The following is a 12,893-nucleotide window of genomic DNA, read 5'->3' on the forward strand; positions in this document are numbered from 1 at the left end:
CGAAGCCAACTCCGAAGCGTACCCTACTCCACCGGCCCAGAGATCAGCGACTGAATCCCAGCATGCATGCGGCTGTACGACGACCTTACCAAATGGGATAAAGGTGATGTCTTGCAGAACAAAGAATCAGCTATCAATTTAAAAATATATAATATATTATTAAATGTATAATTTTACATAAAACACTGAATCAAGGTTTGAATTTAGATAACTTTGTATCTGTAATAATCAGTGTGCAAAATAATGCACTTAATCTGAGTTTTATTCCATGAATTTTCCCTCTGCGAATGTGTAACCCCCAAGATTATTGGAATCGTCCCCTTCTTCGTTCTTTCGCAAGACGGACCGAAATAAGGTGCACCGTTCTCTGTTCGAGCTAAGGCCAAATCCGGCGACGTGTACCACTTTTCTAGGCCATCAAGCCTCAATTCACTGGAAATCAGTAGTCAAAAAACAAAAGAAACAATGGGTGAAAACACATCTGAACTAGCCTGCGTTTACAGCGCCCTGATCCTTCACGACGATGATGTTGCTATCACGGTAGGTATTCGTGTATTAAGGAAGGCATGTAATGCACAGTCGTTCACTGATTTGCCGTATTGGAATGAATGGTAGATACCTACAGTACAGATACCACTCGATAAACATCTGCATGTGGTGTGATGAGTTGGTTTTATGCCATCATGGAATAATAATTATTCCACTAATTATTTTGAGTGTATTTCACCCCCACATTAATTATGCGGGGGTTTTACCTCATAATTATCTCATTTTATACAACACCTAAAAAGGAAAATCGACAATAAATATTAATGTAAATTTAGGTAGACACCAACAGTTAGACCCCTGTCCGATGCGGGTCGATTGCCCATCACGTGACATTTAGTTAATAAGTTCCATTGCACGCTGTGACTGTCAGCAGTGCAATTTTGTTTGAGAAAGAATGGATAGTGCATGGTATGGCTGATGTCGCCCATTTCCATTGACTCCCATGTTAAAACTCACGATTGACTTGAACTTAGCTGCTGTTCCATCGCATACTATAGTTCTGATGTCACAAACAAACATTTGCCATGTGCTCCCAACAATTACAAGTGGGCTTACAAGGCTTCGTTATGTACCCCTCACTAAAATTGAAAAAAAAAAATATCTGAGCACTTGTAGTCCTATAGTATACTATAATACTCGAAGTTGTTGTTGTTGTCGCGGCCTTATGTATTTCCTGTTTTATTTCGGCGTTGCTGGTTTCTCTATCTCCTCCCGAGCCGTCGGCTCCGGGCAGTTGCGACCGGTGCCGTCGGCCGCAGGAGAGTATCCTACATCGAATGGCGCGGGTTTCGTCCCCTCTCCGCCTCCGTGTCGACGTCGAGGACGAAAAAGAAAAATTAATTAGCTACATGCATAATGCATTTTTGTGCGTGACGAAAGAGCCGAGCGTTTCAATATTCACGGAACCTGCGCTGGCCTCCTGCTTTCTCGATCTTCCATCTTTTAGCTTGCAGAGACACTGGGGGATACTAAAGATGATGGTGCAGCGAAATCTCTGACATCTTCCGGCGGACGCGCACGCACACACACAATGTACCTCGCAGAACTCTATACACACTCTACACTGTGTGTATAGTTCTGTGATGTACCTTTGCCTCCGCCTGTTACATGTACTGAATGTATTGACGATGGTTACACGAATCTGTGTGTGCGTGATATGGACTACAAGGGCATTTACGTACAGTTCGCCATTATTGGCGTCCCCAAATGAAAACAACGAACGTTGGTTATGTAATTGTATTTTGCACAACTGCAGAATACTGTTATGCAGCTCAGGTACGTCATTTAGTTTGCTCGCCGTTTGCTCTCAAGTCCGGTGTCATTGTACGCAGACTGTTTAGGACGCGGCTAAATATATTTGCCGACGTACCCTTACATATCAGATTACACGCGCAGCTGTGTCCATTCGTTTACTGCAGAGCTGCTGTAGTCATACATATTCATAAGATGAGCGGACGTAGAGGAAAACCTCGCTTTGCCGACCGCCTATTTTTAAAATTGCAAGTGGAAATAGAATGTGTGGTTCTATGGTCTATCAAACCAAGTTTTGGTGACAAAAAAAAAAAAGAGGGAGCAAATGAGGACGAATGCAGTGATGTATATGGCCTTTTTTACGATCAGTGGTGTAACTTTTGTACTCAGAGGGTCAAAATTTCAAACAAAATATTTTTTTATTATTCTGTTTGATTCCTGTTGGAAAGTATTCAAATTTTTGAAAAAATAACATTTCAGACCTTAAAGCTGAAGAGTTATTGGTGTAATTTAAGGAAAACCCTGGCACCTGAAGTAAATTTAAGCAAAATTTTGTTTTCATGAATTGCACCATAATGACAAAACTCTGTAGTCAAACTTCACCATGCAAAGTTTATATGGTTAACAACAATATATAGTTTGTGAATCAAAACTATTTGGGGGTTGAATATAAAGTGAATTAAAAAAAAAAATACATGAGATTTATAAATTTTTGGTAAAAATACCAATTGACATGCAATTTTTAAGATTTTAACTATTTATTGGAGGGCAAGCCAGGTCAAACTCTATACAATAACAAGTCTTTAAGAAGGGCTACCTTCCTATGTAGGTCAAATGAAATTCTAATCATTTCTTTAAATCTTGGATTTTTCACACATGGATGTTTCGGAGGTGACAGTTAACATAATAGAATGTTTCGGAGGTGACATTAATATTAACACTCAGTTTTTTTGAGAATAAGTGACAATAACCCAAAACTTCTTCTTTTTATCAATGTTTTTAATAATTATAACTCGAGAACAAGAAATTAACTCCTGTTTCAAGCAGATAAACCACACAGAACAAGTGTTTTTTTACACTTCATTAATTAGCATGGGCACCGGTAGTTTGCCTTCCATTTGGACGAAGGTTGTAAGCTAAATATTGTAATCTGAAGAAACATGGCATTCCATTTTCTACCTTAAATTGAGATGAGGGTGTGAGATCATTTTAGTAATGTTTCTTTGCTCTCAGAACATTTTATTCCACAACACCAGGAAAGAATCACTTCGTTTCGGAGGTGACATTCAATGTTAACATTGTGTTGAAATATTCATTTACAGTAAGAATATGACGGACATAAGCTAGATATTGTAACCTGAAGAAACATGGCATTCCATTTTCTACCTTAAATTGAAATGAGGGTGTAAGATCATTTTAGTAATGTTTCTTTGCTCTCAGAACATTTTATTCCACAACACCAGGGAAGAATAACTTTGTTTCGGAGGTGACATTCAATGTTAACATTGTGTTCAAGTATTCATATAGTATGTCCCCCCCCCCCCCCAAAAAAAAAAAAAAAAAAATACAAGTAGACTTTTGCATTGATAGCACCCAATATGATTAAATCAGCTAAAATCTACTTTGGGGTCTTAAATTACATAACATCTTAGCTCTATTTTGCAGAAAGCCCCAGTCAATTTGGTTATTGAAAGTGGTCTCAAAGAAATGTGGATTGTTATAAAGGATGTCAGGAGTCTGATTCTTCCAAGTTTAGCACTTGGATGCTCTTGGAACTGCATATCAATGTGTAAACACAATATACAGAACTTGGAGGGAAGGGATTCCTGACATGCTCTACAAAAATCCTCATTTCTCTTTGACCTCTGAAGCAAATTGAATGGGGTTTTCTGTAAGGTGTGGGCAATGAGTTATAGTTTCAATCCCTCAAATTGTATTTTAGATTGATTCACTATCTTTAAAGTTATTGTTGCGGAGGGTACCATTGTAATTTTTTGGTGGGGACATAGGTTATGAATGCCAAAAGCAAAAATTCTTATTTGACTTGTATTATATTTTTGTTTGCACATAGTATTATAAATAGATTAATTCAAGGATGTTCATGAATTCTTCATCATTCTTGATAGCCACCATACAAATGTTATAATACTGGTGAAAGGTGTTTGGTTCATCTGGGATAAATTTTCTATATATACCAGATTCATTTAAACTGTTGACATTACTAAAATATATTTTATGTATCTTTCTGAATTGCTTGAAAATTACCAGCAAATCCCATATTAGTCACTTTTGAGAGTAAAAAGTATAAGATAAGAAAAAGTCATTTTATTGTTTTGGAGGTGACACAACACAGAGACAGCCCAACTTCTCAGGTGTTAACTAATATATTGTGAACATTTGTGTCTTTCCTCATGGCTTTAATTTTCAAATATAAGCTCTTTCTTTCAGTTCTTACTTGTTATTTTGTTTAGTTATTCTCTTTCATGATAGAGGATACCAGCTCATATTTTGTTTTAGATTGTAATTCATACTATTAAATCTTTAGCAAGTTTTTACATAGTTTGGTTAAGACAACAGTTTGTGTTTCCCAGCTGAAGAGAGCAGCATAATGCTTTTGTGTGAACTTATGGGGAAAATTTTTTTTTGTTCAGTAATTTTACCCATCAACTTCACAGAAGGTCCCGGACACAAACTGGTCTCAAATAACCCTATAAGGGACGGAAAAAGGACAAGTTCACCTCAATAGACACGAGGGTTGAGTAAATACAGCAATATTAGTAAAACACATCAGTGAGAGTTTGAGGAAAATAAGGTAATCTGTTCCAGAGTTATGAATTTTTGAAGTTTCTGCTCAGTCAAAGCTGAATGAGAAGACTCCTAGAGCTTGTGATGTCACATGTGTACAAGGATATAGAGAAAGTATCAAGAAAATTCAACATATTTTCACTTTTCTTGCATAACAAAAGAACACTTGACTTCTCTCTTTTGGAAGGCAGGGTGAATAATATTGCCCTAACATACATCAGTAGCAAGTTGAAGAAATGTGCACTTTTTTCAAAAAGTAAAGTTTTGTGAAATTCACTTATATTTTCTTTATATCGTTGTATGCATGTGACATCACACACTGTCGTAGTCGTCTCATCCAGCAGTGATTGCATAGATACTTTTAAAAACCCATAACTTTTGAATGGATTGTCCAATTTCCCAAACTTTCAATGATGTGTTCTACTAATGTTGTTGCATTCACTCAATCCACATGTATATGAAGGTGGACTTGTCCTTTAAGAAACCATTTTCTTTTCCTTGAAATTCCAGTACTTAAAGCCAAATTCTAAGATAAAACATAAGAACAAAACAAGGTAAACATGTCATCAAAATTATATTGAGATAGAACTACAAATCTTGTTTTTGGATCTTTCCCTTTCCAGTCCTGGGGACTTGTTCCTCTGTTCACTTTAGTTGTCAGATAACTTCAATAATCTTAAAAAATACAATGTCATAAACAGTTGGTTCAACTTGGAAAATGTAATAATTATTGTCATATTTAAAAAAAAAAAATTACAAATTTTGTTTATGATTACCACGTTGTACATGGAAAAACAACAACTAAGAATTCAAGAACAAGTTGTGCACCAGCTATAGGCATGTGGCCTTTTTGTGGAGTTTGATTATTTTATGATTTTTTTAAGATTGTGGACTAGGGCATGCATGAACTGCCACATCATGTATCACTTTGGTATCAAGGGAATTCTGGTGAGCTAGGTATACAAAAGTCACTTCTATTGTGATGATTTTGTAGATATTAAATGTATTTGAAAATGTTAATAGATAGTGAAAAGGAACTGAAGTCTTGCCTTTCACTATCACATAACAATATGGTGTTAACAAACAATGTCACCTCCGAAACACAAGAAAAAGCAACCTACATGGAAAGCTGTGATTGGTAAATCTTCACAACTAAATTGCTTAAATTGGAAATCAAGCTTCTAAGATGAAAGCATTTATATGTTTACTTAACTAAAGCAGGAGAATTGATCTTGATTACAATATTATATGTACAACAGATGGGTGTATTTTGTGCATTCTCTTTGTTAAAAAAGTGAAAAAATGTAAATTTGCCCTAACATGTACAGTATAGTAATAAAAATAAGAGTAAGAGTGTGTTAGTTGATTTCTCCACTTTGAGACTTATGTTACTAAAATAAATGAAACCATTGGTGTACATGATATGGTTTCTCTTCAATAGAAATGAGCAAAAACTCTTGTTAACAGTGTTTTGTCACCTCCGAAACAGTAATTCTTAGTTTTTATTAGATCTTTTATTAATCTCTAGAAAATTCTCACTTCCTGTTGCCATATTACTATTTTCATCCAAAAGAGATTCCTGTCAATTGGACAGAATCAAACAAAATTGCTTTGTCTTCGAGAAATTATCAAATATAATACGCTTGTTGTTTCGGAGGTGACGATTGTTTCGGAGGTGACAAGTGTTAACGGAAAATTGTAAATTGCTCCGAAATGAAAACAACAGGCTATATTTCTACTACCTTCCTTCAGAGATAATGTGAGGGGATATGTTACATTTTTGCAAATGTAATGTATAACTGATGTCAAGAATAAAAAAATCAAATGCATAAATCTGTTGTCTCGGAGGTGACAGAAAAGTTAACGGAAAAGTTGCATAAATTTATAAACACTCACCAAAAAATGATAAGCTATTTGAATCAAATAATCTTTGGATCGAAGTTAAGTCAGATTGATTACTATTCTGTTTTGATGGAAATTAGCAAAGTTGAATTTTACAATTGTGAGCAAGAGCTAACTCAAAAGAGGGGTTAATTGTTAACGGAAAATGTCACCTCCGAAACATAAAGTTTGGACAATTTCAGTCTTTAAAGAAGACAAAGCAGAACCTGGTAAACATAATAGTTCTTAATGTTGGATACCTGTCTATCACCACAACAACAAAAATAATGAAAAGGAATGAACAATTTAATATGCTAGGTCTGACAAAAAAACCATGTCAGAGTGCATACACCAAAAGTGTTGGATTTCAAGCATGTAAATGCATGCCACATATGAAAGAAAAAGAGAGGAAAGTTCATTAAGGTACCCAAGGTAGACACTGTGGGTGGTAAGTTTATGAGAAAAAATAATGCATATCTGTCAGTGTATAAGAAAGTTATACACCAATTAGTGCCAAAACCGTGTTTTACACCACTGATTGTAAAAATGGCCATATATTCTTCTTTCTTCCATAACATGGGACAAATATTAAAGAAAAAAAATACGAGGTCGTGAGAACCTACTCCCACGGGTGCCTATTAAACCTGTTGACTATGATCTCCCCCTCCCCAAATAATAACAATGATGATGATAATAATAATAATAATAATAATAATAATAATAATAATAATGATAAGGATAATGATAATAATGATATAATAATAACAATAATAGGAGCAATAATTGTAGGCCTAATATTAATTATGATAATGTACAATCTGAAGCAGATGTAGTTCTATATTAATATGATATATCAAGCCAAGTTTTGGTGATTAAAAACAAAAAGGAGGGAGCAAAATTATGAAGACGAAAATATCTTATTTTTCTCTCATAACGTGGGGAAAAGAAACATGAAAAAAAAAACACAAAACAAACCGAGGCCTTGAGACCAGCCGTGGATTCCCGCGGGTGCCCGCGTGGATGCAAGAGCAGGGGGTAATCAAATTCATAGTGTTAATATCTTCCCGTTTCGACGGGAACAACCTGTGGGCAGAACTTTCGAGGAATCTCATTTGCGTTTTTGGTAATTTTTCCCTGAATGTTTTTGTTTTTTGCCCTGCGGAGGTGGAAATGTGTGTGTGCGTGAGGGTGGGGGGAGGGGTGAGGGGCAACAAGACAACTGTTGGACTTCAACGGGTGCAAATAACCCCACGAAACTCAAGTTCTATAATAAAAGCAAGTAGTGGCGGGAATGATCCCTACCAATGGACCGGATCGCCTGGCATATACTACAAAAATGTATTACAAAATTTCTGGGAAGGGTGGTCATTTAGAAGACAGCACAATTAACGAAAGAATGAGAAGACTTTTCTTTTTATTTCTTCAATAAAAATGTGCAAAATCGTATTATGAGAAAAAAAAATAAAACCCCTCAGACCCGTGGATTTCCACGGGTGCTGCTAGTTACATATAATATAACTAAATTTGGTTGAGAGAAATACAATATAAATGGACTTGCCAAATTCGGTCGTCTACTCCTCGGGAGGGTACAGTTCAGCTGCATCGGCAAGAAAGGTGAATTGTCATATTGGTAAAATTTTGATATAGGAGTATGCAGAATATGATGTTTGGAAGTTATGAAAGACCTTTGCTTTGTCATTTATCTGAGGTGAGTTTATGGCCGTTGTCTTCCCCTTAGGCTGACAAGCTGCAGACCCTGATGAAGGCAGCCAATGTGTCTGTGGAGCCCTACTGGCCTGGACTCTTCGCCAAGGCTCTTGGCAGCACTGACATCGGCTCCCTCATCTCCAACGTTGGAGCAGGCGGTGGAGCGGCTGCAGCAGCCCCAGCGGCTGGAGGAGCAGCAGATGCACCAGCTGAGGGTAAGTCAGGGTCTAGAGAGAGAGTCCTGGGCTTACCGGAGAGAGTAAGGCCAGGACTTACCAGCAAGGAAACGGTCCTGGGTTTTAGAAACTTGGTCACAGCAACAGATTAAAACAAAAAAATATTGTGCCATTTTATTTTACAAACAAAGCATTTTGCGATTTGAGACTTTGTAAGATGATTTCATGAGGTAGGTTTGTGTTGAAAATCTCAGCTATGGACTAAGAAGGAAGTGCTATTCCTTTTCAAAAAGCAAAGAACATGTGATTCCCCAGTTTGGATACAGTATACATTGTATTGTGTTATAGGAGTATATAATATCCCTGTTACCTTTTGTGAATATCGGTCAACTTGTGAAATTTATTTGGAAGAGCAAAAATGAAACACTTTGTAATGTATGTCATTTACAGTTACCCGGAGTACCTGTTAAACTGCCCCTTTTCGTCATTCATTCCACTTAGTCATAATCTAGCTATTGTTTAGAGTGTGTGAAGATGGGACATTAAGACAAATTCACTATAATCCATTGTGGGCCAAGACTGCAAAAATTTTGCAAGCATCAAAAGAAAAATGGTGAGGAAGTAAACAGCACAAGTCAATAGATTACAGAAAGAATGTTCTCACTGTGAGAGATAAGCATTTCTGCATTATATTATATCGCCCCATTGTGAATGTAGGGGAGATCATTTGATGGTTCAACTAGGCGAATTAGAGAGCAGCATAGGCAAGTCTTCCCATGCATTTCATTCACTCATGAGCTTTCCCCTGTAACACCTGTTAGCATACAGCTTGGGTGTCGTTTGTCTTATGAAGTGAATTGAAGTGAATCAAAATGTGTTATTGAGTCATTACCGTTTGTTTCTTTCTGTTTTGTTCCCGTTACAGAGAAGAAGGAGGAAGTGAAGGAGGAGTCAGAGGAGTCGGATGATGACATGGGATTCGGTGAGTTTTTCTTATAGAACACCATTCTAAGTACTCCATGGTGTGAGCTCTATATCTAACATACTGAATCTCACCTATGGCATAAGGAGGGAAGAGGCATATTACTTTGGTTGACCATAACAACATAGTTAAAACTTTGTTGGAAAAAATCACCCTTCATGATTGATGATGTAAATCAGCCACACTTAATTGAATTTGTATGTTCGAAATGATGTAATAACACTACTCCATATGGCCATCTCCCCCCCCCCCCCAAAAAAAGAAAGAAATAGTAACAACAAATAAAAATCAGATGGGGGGGGGGGGACATTTAAATGTAAAGTGGCCATAGAAGCGTGATAAGAAATGAGCCTTGTACTGACAAATCCTATTACTATGGAGCATAGATTTGATACACCAATGATATGAACAAGCGAATTTGTAGCAGCATACAAACCAAATGCCTTAATGAGAAACAGTGTTACAGTGGAATGTCAGTATTAAGAGGTTGGATATAACAAAACCGTCTTAAAACATTGGGATTTTACAGGCCCAAATTCTTTGCGATTTGTTTTTGTGCCCTGATGATGTGAGAAGCCAGAAAAATTATTAAGGTAATTGTCATGGTTTTTAGGTCCTCATTTTAACAAGTACTCCTGTACAAAGTCAAAGACCAACCAGCATCGGGTTTTCTTAAAGATGGATTTCAGTTATACTACAAAGATCATACTACAAATCTTGTGGACATGTGTGACCATTTTATAATGTTTTGCTGCACTGACGGGGAGGTACAGACAAATCAGAAACGTAATATTTTTAATTTTCAGGGAAGCAGGAATTTAGGTACAGTAAGTTACTCTGACTAGCTTGGAAACCGCTGAAATAGTCCAGTTGAGATACAAAATACTACAATAGCTGCCTTGCAAAAGCATTGAATAGAATAGATTAGCCAGGAATCAACATTGTATATCATGCTTCCAGTACCCGTAACTTGTATTACTAGTTAACTTCAAGGGATTCCATCTCTGATCTTGACACTGTGAAATTGAAGTAATTGATCATGGATATCTGTTTTCTTGTTCTCTCTTCTCTCTAGGTCTGTTTGACTAGTTCTGATGCTGTTCCTGCTGCTGAGAAAACCAAAGGCTGTCAGTTTCTCACCAGGATCTGTTCGTCCCACTCAACATTCAATGGGAACACACCTTAGTCGCTATTTCAAGTCTTCAGTTACATTCTTGAAACTTTTCTTGACTCGCTAATAAAGAGCCGTGTTGAAATGGACGGTGTTTGATTTTTTTGGCAATCAAGATCAGCATTTATTTGTGAGCTTTTGTCCGAACAGCCTTCAATTGTGCTTTTATGAATTAGATGTTGTGAATGAGAGAATAAGTGAATGAGTGGATTGGAACACATACTGGGTATCAAAAATTGGAAAGCAATAGAAATGAATACCACTCCAGGGGGATACAATATTTCTCATTAAAATGATGTATAATTTTATGCGAATGTTTTGAAGCCACTTCATGGTAGGATTGGAGTCCATAGTATAGTATAAAAGTAACAGAGATGTGTTTAGTTCATATGTAGAGGTGTATCAGTGCATGTATGTGTGTGTGTGTGTGTGTGTGTGTGCGTACGTGTGTGTGTGTGTATCTAATCATGTGGTATTTCGGTAGAGTGTGGTATGTGAATGATGAGTTAGGTTGTATTAACTTAGTGCACTTTTTGCTTTCAGATTGAAGTCATGAACCACACTACAACACTAATATGGTTGTTCCTTTGGATTGACAACAACCACACTACAACACTTGATTAACAATTCGGTAATGTACATACATTTCATATCTGCAAAACTACTATGGAGAGAAACAAAATCTGATTTTTATTTTTTTTTAAATAAGCTGCATGTGTGTATATTTATAGGAGGGTTGAACATAACCACTAGAATTGTGTTTGCCTGACTGAAATAACAGAACTCATGAAAAGAGTCAGGATAGGTGTATGGGGGGGGGGGGGGGGGGTCAAAAGATGGGTGATAAAACAATGACATACACCAGATACAAATTATTTCACAGGCACCCCTGAATGATGTGTGACTTTTTTTCTTTAATGTGTACTTACCCATGCATAACAGATTAGTTTCATTTTTGCACAGATGTAGTTCAATAAGCAGAGAAATAGCCTTTGCCAAATCATTTTGCTCCAAACATTTTTGTTGAAAATTAATTTCATTTTGGTTAGGAGTCACTGTTTTGTATAAAATCATTTTACCTTAACATCTGTAAAGTCAGACACACACAAAGGGAAAATTTTCATCACAATATGTCACCAAATAGTGACATTGGTTTCAACCATGCAAATACATTCACAGTATTGCACACAGAAATACTGCCATAATAAATGAAAAGTTTTGCTGGAGGATAAACAATGCCCCACCCCTCCCTCCTAAAACACACACACGCACATGTCCACACACACACAATGTTAAGCTTTTGGAATTACAGAGACATTTTATAAAAGGATACAATATTTTCTAGTAAGCTGATAAAAAAAAACAAAAAACTACCCCAACACAGTGCAGATATTAAGTTACACCAATGGCAAATTATAACTTGTTATACATGGAAATTAGCACGTGAAAATGAATGAAATAAACGATATTATCAATTTTTCCATAGCAGGATACCATTATTAGTCATTTACATAACTCGAGGGCACCTCACAGAGGGAGGTTGGACCAAGTTCAATAAACATATTTTGAAGCTCGGACTGCATCAAGCCATTATGCTTATTTTTGTTGCTTTTGTATTAAGAGACGCAAGCACGAAAGTAAAATGATTTCTTTGGGGTCAGTGTTTTTGCCACAGAAGTCTATCAGTTCTGTGGTTTTTGCGTCCAGACTCCTGGACCAGTTGTAGCAGTATTTTCTATAGAGGGCGCTCTATGTAATAAAGGGCTCAGAGGTGTAAATTGCAATGTCGAAACTTCGAAAAACTCATAACTTTTGAATCGATTTCGACTTTCCGATTTTCCTCAAACTTCACTGTCCTGACGTGTTCTAGTAATGATTAATTGCTGCATTCACTCAATCCACGTAATTATTGGGGTTTCTTTGTTTGGCCTATGAAGTTTTACGGCCTGCCATGGCTCTGTATGCTTGGGGAGTGTGCCATTGCCATTAAAACATTGACACAATTTCATATTAAATTTCTATGGTGGACTTTCTCTCTGGGCAATTTTAAGACCAAGTTTTGTACCCCTTCAGAATCAGATCTCGGCCGCTAATGACGCGATCGCTACAATTTTTTTTTTCCTGAACATAGAGCCGGATAGCAACTACAAGATCATACGGTTATGCAGTAGTAGAAAAATAAAAAGAATATCGTATTCTAATTTCAGTGAAATACATAATTTATACAAATTTCAACGTGCATGAGATCATATTTCCGCCTGTAACTCCATTTAAAAGGCTGAAGGATTGCTAATTTTTGCATTAGAATTCCTCAAGATCATTAAACAATTTTCTAGCCAAAAAAAAAGGAAAAATAGCACGACCAGAAATG

General features: G+C 36.6%; 1 protein-coding gene across 1 annotated transcript; it reads left to right on the plus strand.

Moving 5' to 3' along the window:
• Positions 1–309: 309 nt before the first annotated feature.
• LOC139728426 (uncharacterized) lies at positions 310–10,637 on the plus strand. Its single transcript, XM_071639403.1, has 4 exons — positions 310–540; positions 8,225–8,408; positions 9,295–9,351; positions 10,427–10,637. Exons 1-4 carry the CDS (start codon positions 466–468, stop codon positions 10,438–10,440), a joined length of 330 nt encoding a protein of 109 aa, XP_071495504.1. The 5' UTR covers positions 310–465; the 3' UTR covers positions 10,441–10,637.
• The last annotated feature ends 2,256 nt before the right edge of the window (positions 10,638–12,893 follow it).

The sequence above is a fragment of the Diadema antillarum genome, unplaced genomic scaffold, assembly GCF_040938485.1.
Source record: "Diadema antillarum isolate AM-2024a unplaced genomic scaffold, OU_Dant_1.0 scf00000001, whole genome shotgun sequence".
Classification (NCBI taxonomy): Eukaryota; Metazoa; Echinodermata; class Echinoidea; order Diadematoida; family Diadematidae; genus Diadema; species Diadema antillarum.